Here is a 15,946-nt window from a genome sequence, read left to right as displayed (position 1 = left end):
ATCTCTTTATGTAATACGGATGGTGACGATGAGACAAGAGTTAAGATACTGTGCTTATTATCTTCTAAGCACTGCTCAAATCACTTTTCATCAATTCTGTCTTTGTATCCTTATAATCATTCTAAAACATCTGAGCTATTATTAACCCCATTTTACAGATGAGGAAAATAAAGCTTAGAGTGGTGTGATAATTTGCACAAGACCTTACAGCCAGATCAAACCCAAGAAGGCTGGCTCTAAACTGCTTGCAGATTATGAGGAATGGAGGTCTCATTCTGCTCCCCTGAAACTGTCCATCTGAGCCTGAAGCAAATGCCTGGTTGCTGCCCTTCTCCAAGGGTATCTGTGAGAGGCTATGATGGATGTTCAAATGACCTTATAGGGAGGTGGCAACTCTGATGGAGAAGTAGAGTTTTCGGTCTTCTTATAGCTCCTGTGTTTTCTGCCTTTCCTCTGCTCCTCTCTAATCAATTTCTCTTTTCTGTTGATTGCACAGGGTTAGTTTAGACGCAGGCAGTCTTACTCAAAGCAATTAAGTGCTAAGCAGGCTATGGGGAGTTATACCCCACCCTATGTATTCTCAGTTGCACTTTCAAACACGTTGATTACAATAGTTACAACGTGCCACACTCTTGTGCGGGTTCGTGCACAGTCAGAAGTTGCACATATGTGACTGGGGATGGGTTTTGGCTCCATTTCTTGGCTCAAGCCTTTGTTTTGTCTCTTAGGCACATGATGGAAGATATTTTGGCTGTCATTTCCTGCAATTAAAAAAACCCACAAAACTGAGCAAATGGGCAGCCTGCTGTCCCTGATTCTATAAACGGCCTTGTACACAGGTGACTGTTTTGTCATCTGTTACATGGAGTCCATAAAATTTTCCTAAATTTCACTGGGGGACTCTGACTTGTGCAGCACCATCTTTACTGGGTCCTTACTGAGTGAAGTTAGGAAGTTGGCTGCATCCCCTAGGATCTGCATTTTGGTCATTAAATCTTTCATCTAATAGTTTTTATTTATGGCCCATCCCACATCTAAATACCATCTGTCTACATACATGTTATGCTGTTTCTTTTTTTCTTTTCCTTTGATGTTTAAAGAGGGCATTCTTATCCTCAATCACTAATGTTATTGAAAAATGAGACAGAATGTCATCCCTGGCAAAGGATCTCTGGGTGGATCTGATCCTAGTTGGGTCCAACCACCTAATTATGCAGAGAAACTGCAGAACTGAGGCCCAGCAGGGGCACAGCTGGACACATACAGCATGTTTCTTCCTGCAACAAGACCTATCTAGGCACCCCATCCCTTGGGCCAAGGAGCCTCCCCATTTCTGTTTCACATGGCCTCATCTCATAATATCATGACTTCATATGTAGAAACTTCTGGTAATACTGGTGTGTCCTTTCGTAAAAAAAATGATTAACTCTTCTGGTCTCAATCTACTCTATAAAATTAGAAGATCAGTTGACTTCCAAGATCCTTCCATTACCAATTTACTTTATTCCTCTGAATAGTTATTTTGGTTAAATTCAATGAAATTGACTCTTTTCATTGCCATGCATTCTTTTGTTAAATGAGATATACATATTTAGAAAAATGACCTATTTTATGGGAGCCCATCAATAAGCAATATTTATAGTCATTCATTTAACATGCATTGCTCTTTTAACCAAAAGCACTATGGAGACATAAGGATGGGCTGTAGCTTTGTCCTTAAGTACATATGCAGAGATAGGCATGAAGTTGTGAACTCTTATTCAAATTGAAATAAAACACATGGCTTTTTTACTTTAAGCAGATTATTATTATTATTATTATCATTACATGGTAGAACAATCATAGTGAGAATGGTGATAAGGGCCACTGGTTTTAGCCTTTTAGTATCAATCAAGAACAATCAGAATCTTTCATATTATGCTACTATGTAGTCAAGATGCATGGGACAAATTGTCCACTTCAATCTTTACAAACTCAACAGAGCCAAGATGAAACTTTTGTTGAAAGCAGCCTAATTTAAAAAAAAAATTGATAGCATGAGTGAATGGAGTCTAAGGCACAGGTGGGTATAAAATCTGTACTTTCTGGAGATAGGTGGAAACTGTGTACTAGGAAATCTTGCTGTTGTTGGTATTCAAGCTGTTTCATAACTATTTTAACGTCAAAGACTATGCTGTTGCCAAATGTTAAGATAATTGAGGTGTGATCTTTTTCTATCCACATCTACTTAGTAACCCTAAGTGACTTGGCTTGCAGATATCTGCAAGCCTGACGCTTCTTGTGACCAAGACAGACCACCCCCTGTACAGTCTTATGTGGATGCTGCTTTCCTGCTGGATGGCTCCCGGAATGTGGGACATGCTGAATTTGAAGACATAAGAAGCTTCCTGGGGACCCTGCTAGATCATTTTGAAATCACCCCAGAGCCAGAGACCTCTGTCACTGGAGACCGGGTGGCCCTACTGAGTCATGCCCCTCCTGACTTCCTACCCAACACTCAGAGGAGTCCTGTTAGAACTGAGTTCAACCTTACCACCTATAGCAGTAAGCGCCTCATGAAGAGGCACGTGGAACAATCAGTTCAACAGCTAAATGGAGATGCTTTTATTGGTCATGCCTTACGGTGGACTCTGGACAATGTCTTTTTAAACACACCCAATCTGAGAAGAAACAAAGTCATATTTGTGATATCTGCTGGGGAAACCAGCTACTTGGATGGGGAAACCTTAAAGAAAGAGTCCTTGAGAGCTAAATGTCAGGGCTATGCCCTATTTGTGCTTTCCCTTGGCCCTTCATGGAATGACAAGGAACTGGAAGATCTAGCCAGCCACCCTTTGGACCACCACTTGATCCAGCTGGGCCGAATTCAGAAACCTGAGCACAGATATGGTGTGAAGTTTGTGAAGTCCTTTATAAACTCAATCAGGCGTAAGTCATGGAAATTGTTCTTTCCTACATGTTCAGAATATACTTGGAATTACCCAGTAAAAGGTTGATGAGCTAGCATGTATTATTGGAAACCTCTTGTCTATCTTCAAGGGCATTGCAAGGTCAGAAAGGAAAGTATGTAATAATGGATGATGGAAGGGAGGCAACCTCTGATTCCTAAGCATTTAATTTTTTGGCTCGTCCTTTTTATGCCTCTGGTTCCTATGGCGAAACAATCATAACAAGCAGCTGTTCACACATCTGTCTGCCTAGAGCAGTGCAGTCTGGGGGTGTGAAGTCACAGCCTGGACTCTAGCTACAAAGTGGAGCCCTTGCCATGTAACATTAGCACGCTGCCCTTTGATGGAAAGTTTCATCAGTTAAACACACTGAAGGAGAAAGCCAAAGAAAAATTAGGCAATTCTTGGCTTTGCTTTCACAAGTTCTGAAGGCAAAGTCTGAAGTGTTAGGAGACACCATTTTACCTGTCAGAATGAAAAATACAGGCTTGCAAAAACTTTCTTAGCCTTGTTAATGACTTTTGATGATGCCAAGAGTTAGTGTAACTGGTGCCCATAAGAAATAAACATGGGCTGTTATATTCCTTGCAGTGATCTTGCCTTGAAAACACATAGTCCATTTTGAATGCAATAGGATGGATTAAGAGAAACAATGCCCTGATATGACTCTGAAGGTTGAAAAGCACTCAGTGCAATTTCTCAATATCTTCAAGGTAAATGGTCCTGTGATCAAAAAATTGATCACATGGGCTAAAGAGCAGCCAGTTCTAGTGCAGCTCAAGCAAGGTCCTGGTTGTATCTCCAACAGACTGGTTAAAGCTGTCAAGGCACTGACTGATCAGTGCAGGGGGAGGTCTGAGGAGCCGTGGAGAGTGTCCACGGGGCTCATGTTACGTCCTGTGCTATTCAGAGTGTGAGTCTAGAACCAGCAGTAGCAGCATCACCTGGGAGCTTATTAGAAATGCATATTTTGGACCCTACCACAGATACTCGGAATCAGAACAGCATTTCATTAAATTCCTCAGGTTTTCATACGCACGTTAAGATTTGAGAAACAATGGTGTGGGGGAAAATGAGCTCCCAGAATGAAATGTATGTTGATGTATTCTGGAATAGGAATCTGAAAGAGGAGCTAGAAAAGATGGGGCGAGAGGTCCTTCTGAAGAGGTACACAGTAAGGGTAACATCACGGTCCTAGGACATTCAGTCCAGAGCACACAGTCCCTCCTGAAGGAGACAGCGAGGTATCACAGCCCAGTAAAAACCTACTACTTACAAGGATCCTGCATCATCAGGAAGAGATTTAACTGTGTTTAACAAATGTATTCTATTTAATGCTTTCAGGAAAAAAATACATTTTTCAAGTTTCCTATAAAAATGGTTTTCAAGTTTTTAAATAATATGAGGCCTGCTTTATTGTCATAAAAAAACTGATACACTTCCAACTGAAATGAGTCATTATGAATTGCCCAAAATAGCACTGTATTATTAGTATTATTATAAGTGACATAAAGACCATAAAGGGAATGTCCTTTTCCCTTTGCATTTTGATATTCTGCAGAAACAAATAAAAATAACTATTCTTATTCGTTCATATCAATTAAAGACCAGATCATTAGGAATGACTCATGATATTTCAGATTCTCATGCTTAACAATTTGAGCAGACAAGGGCATCTTACTGAAAAGTTAGCTGAATTCACCAAAAATTCAGAAGAGATTTTCTAAACTCAGTTTTGGAAATTCCTCGGAGAAATCTGCTTTCATTTCCTAGGACTGCCTTAGTTGGTATCTTTCTTGATAGTTATGGAAAACAGTGAAGTGACACTGTGTACAGGACAGACTGCAGTAATGTTAATAGCCACGAAGAAGGGACTCTTCACAGCCTTTTCTGTTCCTAGGTGCAATCAACAAATATCCACCAATAAACTTGAAAGCAAAGTGCAACCGTCTCAGCTCTACAGGCCCAACGCAGCCCCTGTGGCAGTTCCGAAGGTACTGTCTGCTTGGTGTGATTTGATAAATGAATAAGCTCTTGCCCCTTTGTCCTCTGTCTTTTCCTGCTCCTCCTTTTCTTCCTCTCTTTACCCCCCAACCATTTTATTTGGATGAAAAATTTATTACTATGATGTTAAAATATAATTCATAGGAACAAGAGAATTTTTTAAATGATTAGGTTAATCTGAAAAATAACCAAATAGAGAGATGTTGGGGGGTTTTGGTTGTTTGCTTTTTAATGGAGCCAGGGTTTCATGGTTCCTTAGAAATACCTAATTCTAGGCTGTAACAGGGAAGGTGCAATGGTAGCCTAGGGCAACTTATGGTGCCAGGAAGCAAGAAATACAAAACAACTAACAGCGTCATGTGAAAAGGACAAATAAATTGTCTTGTAAGGATTCCCACTGTTCTAATCTTGGGTAAACTGAACACCAGAAAGAGCAACGATGGTAATAAATTACAATATGCTGAATTCTTAAAACCCACAAGTCTATCTAGGTTCCCAAAGATGGGGTGAAAAAGGGGAAAAAAAGCTCTTCTTTATATAAGAATACTGGCAAATAAACATGGAAGAAATAGTTGAACTAGAAAAGTCACTAGTTGTAACTTACAATGTTAATTGTAAATGTAGAAACTGATGGCTCAGGGATGCTAAAACCATTCTATGATAGTTTTGTTTTTTTTTTTTTGGAGGGGGGCAAGTATTTTAAAAGGCTAACAGAAGCACTCACAGATGACTTATTAATTACAAGGAGGAAAATGTGTCCTGATATGGTGAGACCTGGCAGGACTCCCTAAAACCATGATCTGATACTGTGTGCCTCTTGTGGGATGCAGTGGGAGGTTCCTGGTGGAAATGTCTGTGAATTTAAGCCTATTGAGAAGGTCACTTGACAATTGCAGAATGTGGAATGTTCTTAAGGATACTTCACCTATACTCTGTAGGTTTCATGTCATGAGAAACAGAAGGATATGGATGGGGTACTGTTCTAGAATAATAGAGAATAAGGAGATGGAATAGTCAAATGTAACTGTATGAACCTTAGTTGGATCCCAGATTTTTAAAAAAGAACTGATATAAATGATATTTGGCTGGCCAAGGATGTAGTAGCGCATTTGCCTAGCATGAACGAGGCCCTGGGTTCAATCCAGTACTTCAGGAAAAAAGAAAAAGAAGAGATACATAAATAACATTTGGGGAACTGGAGAAATTTGAGTATGAAGAATATGTTGAGTGATGTTACTGAATTATGTGGATTTCCTTGGATGTGATAATAGTACGATACTGTTTGGATACTGTTTGTATAAGAGAATGTCTTTGTTCTTGAAACAGGTATGCTTTTCTTTTAATGTTACTGTTATAGCCTACTTTTAGATGTTTTTTTCTAAAGGGGAGTAAGATGGTGTGTGTGTGCACACATGAACACAAACACAGATATGGATGTACACGTGCTCATATATAGTAGCAAGATGGCAATGGTGGAGAATCTAGGCAAAAGGCATGAAGCAATTTATAAGTTTTGCTCTTTCTAATTTTTGGTGGACTTCACAATTTTGAAAATAAAAAAATAACATATAGGGCTGGGGATGTGGCTCAAGCGTAGCGCGCTCACCTGGCATGCGTGCGGCCGGGGTTCGATCCTCAGGACCACATACAAACAAAGATGTTGTGTCCGCCGAAAACTAGAAAATAAATATAAAAAAATTCCCTCTCTCTCTAAAAAAAAAAAAAATTAAAAAATAACTTATAAAACTCAATGAGTGAATAAACAGTAAGATACATCTGAAGAGAAACATAATAAACTAGGAAAAAGCTGAAGAAACTTCTTGGACTACAGAGATGATGACTATAAGAGATTAAGAGAACAGAATGGAAAGATCTAACCTATCTCTAAATGGAATTCTAGAAGGAAAAAAATAAAAATAATAAAGAAAAGACAATATTCAAGGACAAAAAGGAATGATCATTTTTTCAGAATGATATGGGTGCACAGATAAAATGAAGACAAGCTATAACAGGTAGCATAAATAAAAAGAAAGCAACAATTAGATTCTGAATAGGGCACTGTCTAGGCAGAATGCCAAGAGAAAGAAAACTTAAAATCAGCCAAAAGAAAGACCAGATCATCTACAAAGATAATTGGGTGGCAGCTGAATTATTAATAACAGTAACAGTGGAAACTACGAGGCTACTGAGTATCTTTAAGGTAGTAGAAGAAAATTTTTGTCAATTTAGAAAAACTGCCTTTCAAAAAAATTTTTGAAAACTAGGAAAAATATTTCAGATTTTAAAAATAAGTCTATCACAAAGAGAACCTCTAAAGCATGTACATAGAGGGGGAAAAATGGCCACAGAAGGAAGAAGTAAGATGCAAGAAGTAATAGTGATAAAATTTGTCCATACTTAGGTAAATCTAGACAAATGTATTTTTATTTACTTATTTTGTGGTGCTGGGGATCTAACTCGGAGGTCTCAAGCGTGGCAGGCAAGTGCTCTAGCACTAAGTTAAACCCCCAGGCCAACATATGTATTTTTAAATAATAGTAATGTTTAATTTGTGGGTTACCAAAAAGCTGTACTTGTTAACAAACATATGAAAATAAAACATTTGTCACCTAGTGGTTTTAACAGAAGAAACAGTGGTAACTAAGACTATGAACATCAAATTAAATATTTTTATTTACTAATTAAGTAGGAAAAAAGACAACAAATAATAAAATGATCTCTATTACTAAAAAAGAGAAAAAATGAAGCCTTGATCTTTAAGAAAAGAAAGGTAGTACTAAAAAAAGGGACAATAATTACATAAATCACAGGGAGGTAAACAGAGACCAAGGGCTCTAGGTACTTGAACTGATGGTTAGGTTGTTGAAAAATTTTAGACTGTTTTAAAAATGCATTAAAGTTCATCTATCAAAATTTCTTTTCTTTTTTTAACACAGAATTATTTATTTATTTATTTATTTATTTATTTACATGAGCTCTATTACTATTATTTGGCCTTACAATTCTTAATATGAGAGGGGTTGGAGGGGAAGGGAGCAGGTATGGGGTTATAAATGATGGTGGAATGCGATGGTCATTATTATTCAAAGTACATGTAAGAAGACACAAATTGGGGTGAATATACTTTGTATAAAACCAGAGATATGAAAAATTGTGCTCTATATGTGTAATAAAAATTGTAATGTGAAAAAAAATAAAATTAAAATGCATTAGAATTTTTGAGGGCACACATGGAAAAATAGAAAGTAGCTAACTACCAAAAATATAGCAAGGGAAAATGGAATAAAAAACAAAGACAAATGTAAATATTTAAAAATAAAAAGCCAAGGAAGGGAAAAGATTAAAGGCAAGAAAGGACAGGTAGAGAGCACAAATGACCATTGGTATGACCAGTGGCAGAACCAGGTCCATTTAAATATATCAGTAATCACAATAAAAATATACACTAACATGCCAGTTCCAATCAGTGATAGACTTGATTTAAAAAACAGTATCCAGCATTAACTGTTTTCAGAAGACACATCTACAACATAGGGAAATAGAAAGGTTGAAAGTAAAATGATGGGGAAAAAAATTCCAGGCAAATGTTTATATTAATATCAGATATTGATATGTTAATATATTAATTAATAATCATATTAATATATTAATAAATAATAATTAATATATTAATATCAGATTAAATATACTTCTAAACAAAACCATTTTGTAGTAATTAAAGAGAGTCTGTATGTTGAGCAAAAGGAAGTCTAGCAGAGTAGAGGAAAAAGAACAGGGGAGGGGAGGGAATACAGAAGGGAAAAGGGAGGGAAGAAGAAGGGATGGTGAACCAAGATCCAATTCTATGCATATATGATTATGTCGGGATGAACCCAACTACCATGTACAGTAAGAAGGCTATAGATTTATATAATAACAATGATAATATAATAATAATAAAATAATAATAATAATAGAGTCTACATGATGCAAAGTGTCTGATTCACAAGGAAGATCCTAAATTTATAAGAGGTTCATAAAATAACCTTAAAATACACATGGTAGAAATTGAAAAAACTATAGTAAGAAACTGCCATTGAACTATTATCAAAATGAAGATTTCAGTACACAGATTTGATAGACATAAATTTGTAAATACATGCAAGATTTAAACATATCAAGCTTGATTTTATAAATACATATAGTACCTTTTACAAAAAAAATTAAACATGCATTCAAAGAAACACATGGAACATTAATAAGTGTTGAATGGGGGTGGAGAGTTGATGGGTGTTCATTGCACAATTTTTAACTTATAAAGCAAGTGTCAACACATCTCTATGACTTGGTGTCATTCAACCCACACAATGCAGTTAACTTAGAAATTAATAACTATTTTAAAGTTGATGCTTTTATACTAAAACCACATTTCTAAATAAATAACAGGTCAAAAAATAATGAAAAATTTAGAAGTACTTAGAACTGTGTAATATTCAAAGTGCTGTGTCAAAATTTATGGGATACAGTCATGATTTAGGAACATTTATAGTTTTAATTCCTATGTTAGGGAAAATTTTAAAACCCTAAAAGCTAATGATCTAAGCATTGGTCTTAAGATTTCATAGAAAAAAAAAAAAAACAGAGAAAGGAAAAGAAATAATGTAATAAACATATTATTGTGTGTAATATAGTAAAAGTAGAACTTAATTTTTAAAATTAAGATATATCAAAAAGGGTAAAAGTTCTATTAAAACTGAATAGCATACATTAGAAATACTGAATAGTATAAATTAGAAATAAGTGAAATCAAGTAGTTTTGAGTTTTATTTTTGTGATAAGTCATTCTGTACTCACACACAGCCACAGACCACAACCAAGTGTGCCCCAGGCACCTGGCAAATACCTTAGGCAACATGCCTACTTCTGTTGTGTAGTGTGTAGCGTGTGCACTTCTGTGTGGAAATCAAGCCAGGCAGGCAATTCAGAACAATCTCCTGCTCACCTCCTGGGGAGAGTTGTCCAGGGGAACTGTCCAGCAGCAAATACTGTCTGAATTCAAGCCTAAAACAAGCCTGTTTGCCTCAATCTAGGAGGAGCAGAGCGCCCCCTGCTGCAGGTGCCTGGCAGCTCAGAAGAGGGAAATGGAGTGAGTGAGGCCACATCTTTACATGGAGGATGTCTTAAAGCTGTATAAAAGCAGGGCTGAGGCAGGTGTGGCAGAGCTACAAGCTAGTTTTGTGGGCTGTGCACTTGCAAAGGGCCTGGGTGCTCAGTAGGGCCTGAATTTGGGGTTTAGTGCTCTCCAGTCACTATTAATGTTATTTTGGAATTTGTGCTTTGTATTGGGGTGCAAATGGCACACAGTGGCAAATTGGGGACTTGGAGCCTCAGTCTACTTACCACCCCATTTTCTGCTACCTCCTGGCTCCCTGGGTCTGCCCTACCTCCCCCTTCTTGGTGAGGGACCCAGGCACACAAAAGAGTGGGGACCGGGAAGGCAGTGGCCATCTGCTCCAAGCTAGTGATGCCACAATACATTTGCCATTGCTTTCCTCCATATAAGCATCCAGTACATTCCAGGAAGGAGGTGGTGATATTCTTGGGGATCACCCATCTGCTGAGGGTTAGGACAGACAGCTGAGGGAAGATGAGATGCCTGGCTCAATTTCCAGACCAACTGTCTAGAGGCTGGTGAGAGGAGGAATCTGACAGTTGGCTTCACAGGCCAACTCATAGGGAACTGGACTTTTAAAGGTAAATAAAAATTGTCCACGGCAGGTTGGAGAGACAGAGACAACAGAAGAAAAAAATTATTTTCACTTTTTCTAAACTGGAGGCTCAAATTTGCATTTTGTATTGAGCTCCAAGTATGATGCAGCCAGCCATGACTGCAAGGGCATATGCCAGAGTCAACCCACACAATTAAAAGGCATTTCTGGAAACCACTCCACCATGCTCTCTGTTTGAAGAGCAATATGAGTAGAAAGAGAAGACTCACAGCAATTTTGGACAGGAAGTTTCTAACCCCTTCTCTACAATGCCTTAGATACACAGGAGGCTCAGCTTCTCCTGTGATTCTGAAATGATGAAATGGCTGGGGTATCAAGAATTGAGAAGTAAAATCTGTTCCATGTTCCACGTTGTTGAACTCCCGGATGGTATAATAGACCAGGACTCCCCAGGCCTTCTTTTAAATGACCAAAGACTCTCATAAAAGGTAATGAGTCACCCAGCTGCTTCTGAAACTTGCTAGTTGAGTCATTCAAGAGAAGTGAAGCAGAACTGAACAGAGGATGGTGGAGGACGAAAATGCCTGTTAGGCAAGAGGTCTGGCCGTCCTCCGAATGACCTGCCTAGGAATTGGATCCTTCTGTTGTGAGATTTTGAGGAAAATGCATAAGAAGCTGGTTCTTATCAGATGGAAAAGAATTAACCACAAGCTACCAGGGAGACAGATGGCCAGAGGGTAAGATTGCAGGGTGGCTCTCGTATAAGCACTTAGATCCCGCTCAGAGACAATAAGACAGAAAGCCACCTGTTTATTGCTTTATCCAGTCAGGGAAGCATTTGTGCCAGACTCTAAAGCAGTGACAGGCTAGAGCCAGAGCAAGTGAATTATAAAAATGGACACAGTCACCAATGCCATATGAATAACACATCTGTTGCAATTCGGCTTTTCTAAGTATGTTTTATGGACATACAAAACATATATTAAGGTAAAAATAATTCTGGAAGTAGAAGCAATCGTGTCTATAATTTCTACTCCAATGCAGCAAGTCAATTATGTAGCACAGCTCACTCCTGATTATCTGCATAGATGGAGGAATCTGTTTTTCACAGAGAACTGAAATCTATAATTAGTTCCATCCACCTCCCCCCTTTTTATTTAGAATTTGCCACATCTTTCTTTCAGTGGCTTTTAGTGGAGCACAAGATGCAAAATGAATTAACTATTTCATCCTTATTTCTTTGTCTTGACTACCTAATGATGGAATCACCAATCAGCACAGAATTTTCTGAACAATAGAGAGTAGGAAAAAAGAGAAATAAAACTGGGAAATAAATGGTATTTATCAAATGCTTAGGAAATGCAAATGCCTACTATAAGACAAGGTATGGAAATTCAAAGATAGGGTGTTTTAATGTTTGATCCCTTGGAGAATAAAAATATTTGGGAGGGGGAAAAATAGCAATGTCATGCTTTGAGGAGTTGCAAATTCACAATTTTTTCTTAACAAAGATGGAAGATGACGACAAACATAATTAAACTTTCCATAAAAGAAAAAATAAAAAGGAAAGGCAGGAGGGAGATGGTGGAAGAGAACAAAATAAGATAATCAATCCATGAAACCATGGCTTCTGACACAAGAATGCCTTCCCCATGATCGGTGGTGCCATATTCTGTGTATATAGACAATCATGACTGAGAATTTGAATTCATAACTGAGTCTGGAAATTAATAATACAGTGAAGGATAAAAATGGGAAAGTGTGTGAAGAAGTTGTCTTCACGATAAAATTTAGCCATGGCTACTGTTCTTAAGTTGGATCATCTTCGTACATCTCTGATGGCACTGACAGAAGTGAACTGAAATGTACTTTGTGATTTGAGTGTCAGAAACCAGAAACATAGTATCTAGTGCTTGGCAGTTTGGTGGGGGTGTGTCAGGGAACATGAATGGCTTGGTTTTGTTATTCTGAGGGTTTCCTTCACCTATAACTCTGTTTATAGATGAGGGAGAGTGCACATTCATATGTTCATGCATATGTAAAAAAGTGATTTTAGTTCAAATTTGTTATATATTTTCCCACTGTGCTCATTTCCTAAGTACTGATGTTTTGTGAGGTCAGATTTTATAGCTAGTGAAAGCAGAAAGAATGGATCACAGTGAATATTGCCACTGTTCTGATGTCAACATTTGGACGTTCTCTTGAATTGTCCCTTGACCACAGTAGCTGAAGTTTATCAGCATCAATGAATCTCTCTCTTCTCATGTCACCAGTCTCTCACATATTAATTCTACAAATATTTATGAGGAGCCTGCCATTCTGTAACCATATCCAGGTGCTTCCATAACATTTACTATTTCGCTCTCTATTCCAGGTATTTCAGTAGTTCTCCATATTGTCCTAAAAAAAACCTAGTTCAGTAAAAGTAACATTGGATTCCTACTTTCAGAAAAGTTGGGATTTGGGGGCATGGTGGACATGCCTATAATCCCAGTGGCTTGGGAGGCTGAGGCAAGAGGATCAGGAGTTCAAAGCCAGACTCAGCAAAATCAAGGCACTAAGCAATTCAGTGGGACCTTATCTCTAAATAAAATATAAAAAAAAGAGCTGGGGACGTGGCTTAGTGGTTGAGTGCCCCCAGGTTCAATTCCTGGCACCAAAAAAAGAAAAACAAATATAGCTCAGCTCTGTCACTGACCTTCACCTTCATGCACTATAACCAACAGAGCACCAAGGTAAGGGACTTCAATTGTTGCTCACAAAAACATGCATTGTTTTTCATTCCCACTTTACATCTGAAGAAACGAGGATTAGTCTAGTTAAATGATTTGCCCAGACTGCTCAGCTTGTAAGTAGAGGTCCTGGATTACATTTTTTGGACCCATGACTCTTTCTACTACATCCCTTAAATTAAGTTTATCTGAATGGCTCTTTTCTTGCACTGTACAATACAGTGGCCACTAGTTATATATGGCTATTTAGAGCAATTAAGATTATATGAATTAGAGGCTGGGGTTGTAGCTCAGTGGTAGAGCACTTGCCTCACATGCATGAGGCCCTGGGTTCAATCCTCAGCACCACATAAAAATAAATACAAAAATAAAGATACTGTATCTATCTACAACTGAAAAAATATTTTTAAAAAGATTCTATGAATTAGAAAATTCAGTTCTTCAGTTTCACTGTCTCAAGTGTGCAATAGCTATATGTGGCTGGTGACTGCCATACTGGCCAGGGCAGATTATAAGACATTTCTAACTGTGCAGAAAGTTGTATGGGCAGGTTTGAATTTCTAGCTACCACTTGGCCCCTACAATTCTCCAACTACTTTACCTGGAATTCAAGGCATTCCAGAGTCTGACTCCCACTCTCCTCTGTTGTTGGGTTATTCATGACTCCCAATCAGGTTCTTTATGTATCTACCAGACTGGGCTTTCTGTCTCCCACTGTAGCTAACAAAGGGCCTTACATAGAGGTGAAAATAAATATTTGGAGGGATAGATGGGTGGACAGGAGGAAGAAATGTAGGGAAGAGAGGAAAGAAGTGTGTGGCATACAGTCATGTTTTCATCAGATGCTTTTTGGCGATTTCTGTGAATAGATAAGATCTCACAAAACTTACTTTCTGTTTGAGTGGGTAAACAGATCATGAATAAGTTTATAAGTAAATAAAAATTAAGATAGTGTTATGAAGAAAATAAAAACATGCTGTGTTGGGTGACTGAAAGTGGGGAAGGAACTGGGAAAATGATAAATGTGGTGGTCTCTGATGAGGGACCATTTGAACCCAAATCTGAAGAATGAGACCCACCATATGAAGGTCTGGGTGGAACATGTTCCATACAGAAGAAATGCTGCTACCAAAATTATACTTTTGCATACTTATACAAGATTTCTCATTTGTCAGCTTGTGATATATGGGCCAGTGTAAATCCCCAGTTTAATAATCTTTTTAAAATTACCCTGGAGGAAGGATGCAATAAGGAAATGAGTACAACAATTAATTTAGGGAAAAAAGATTAATATGGAGTCTATTAAAGTTGAAGTGGCATTTATCTTCTACGATGTTCTCTTCCTTGTTGTATAGCTTTGTTCCTGGACCACAGAAAACTGTCCTCAAAGAAGATGCATTACAGCGGACAAAATTCTTCCAAGATCAGAAATATCTTTCAAGAGTAGTGAGAGGTGGCAGAGATGATGCTATTCGGAATTTTCCCAGGAGCACATCCCATACTTCTAAAAATGGAAGGAGAATGACAAAACCTACTCCCAAAAGATAAGACATTCAAGAAAGTGCTCAAATAATTTAGCATGGTAAGACTTGGACTTAAATAATAACTAAATCTACTCCAGAACTCTGGCAACTTTTATTTGGATATCTGCCTACCAGAAGTCCATTCTGGTGGGATGAACAAGCCACAGGTTGTAGATTATCAGGTAACTTGACTCTCCATACTCACTGGTATTAAGATACATCTTACCATTTATTTGACCATTCCTGACAATTCCAGCACTCTAAGACTTATATGTTTAACAACTGTTATCATTAGAAAAAGGAAGAATGAAAGAAGTACTTTGGAAAGTGTAATGGAGATATACTTTAAAGGTAAATTTTACATAGTGTATGTGTGTGTACATGAGCCAATGCTAATACTTTTGATTACAGATTTCTCAGTCCATTTACTGAAAACCAAGTCTTCTTTCTTAATTCAGTACTGTTTAATGCTCATCTATTTAACCAAAGTTTTTTAACGTTTGGTGCAACTTGAATAACATTTACCCAGAGACTGATGCTGTTTGTATATCATATTTTTGGAAATTTGACCTTTCGTTATTTTTCCACTTAAAATACATCCTATTTCTGTGTGGAATGATTACTACTCAAACGGGTTTATACTAGAAGTTTGTCTTTCATTTTCTGCAGTTGTTTGTTTGGACTGGTGAGAAACAGGGGAGTTTTCTCCAGCTCTAAATCCTCCTAAACCCACTGAGGAACTCATTAATTCTCCCAGAACATAAATTATTGCTTTTCAGCTGGATGCTCTATCTTCATTATAAAACTTCCTGCCAAGCCATTTTGATGGATTTCCAGTCTTTCTTCCTTATTATGGTCACTTATTAATTTTCATTAATCCTTGTATGCTTTAGAGAAGAAGGGTAAAGACAACTGGTTATGGGTAAGGTTCTGAGTTACTTCTGGTACTTGCTGAGTCAATAATGAACAGCACCAAAACAGGATTGGCAAAACTCTGAAAACAGCTTTAAATAGATACTGAGTTTGAAAAA

General features: G+C 37.7%; 1 protein-coding gene and 1 non-coding gene across 2 annotated transcripts in view; both read left to right on the top strand.

The window, feature by feature from the left end:
* Col6a6 (collagen type VI alpha 6 chain) overlaps nt 1-14,940 on the top strand; it is a 102,999-nt gene extending 88,059 nt beyond the window's left edge. The window contains exons 34-36 of the mRNA XM_076868439.2: nt 2,257-2,928; nt 4,849-4,942; nt 14,748-14,940. Coding sequence (XP_076724554.2) covers nt 2,257-2,928; nt 4,849-4,942; nt 14,748-14,940 — 959 coding nt within the window. The remainder of the gene's footprint in view (nt 1-2,256; nt 2,929-4,848; nt 4,943-14,747) is intronic.
* On the top strand, nt 13,671-13,743 carry Trnav-cac (transfer RNA valine (anticodon CAC)). Its single transcript has one exon. It is a non-coding gene; the product is annotated as a tRNA-Val (tRNA).
* Nucleotides 14,941-15,946: the final 1,006 nt, after the last annotated feature.

Source organism: Callospermophilus lateralis, chromosome 10 (assembly GCF_048772815.1).
Source record: "Callospermophilus lateralis isolate mCalLat2 chromosome 10, mCalLat2.hap1, whole genome shotgun sequence".
Taxonomy (NCBI): Eukaryota; Metazoa; Chordata; class Mammalia; order Rodentia; family Sciuridae; genus Callospermophilus; species Callospermophilus lateralis.
This window is presented reverse-complemented; position numbering and strand designations above follow the sequence as displayed.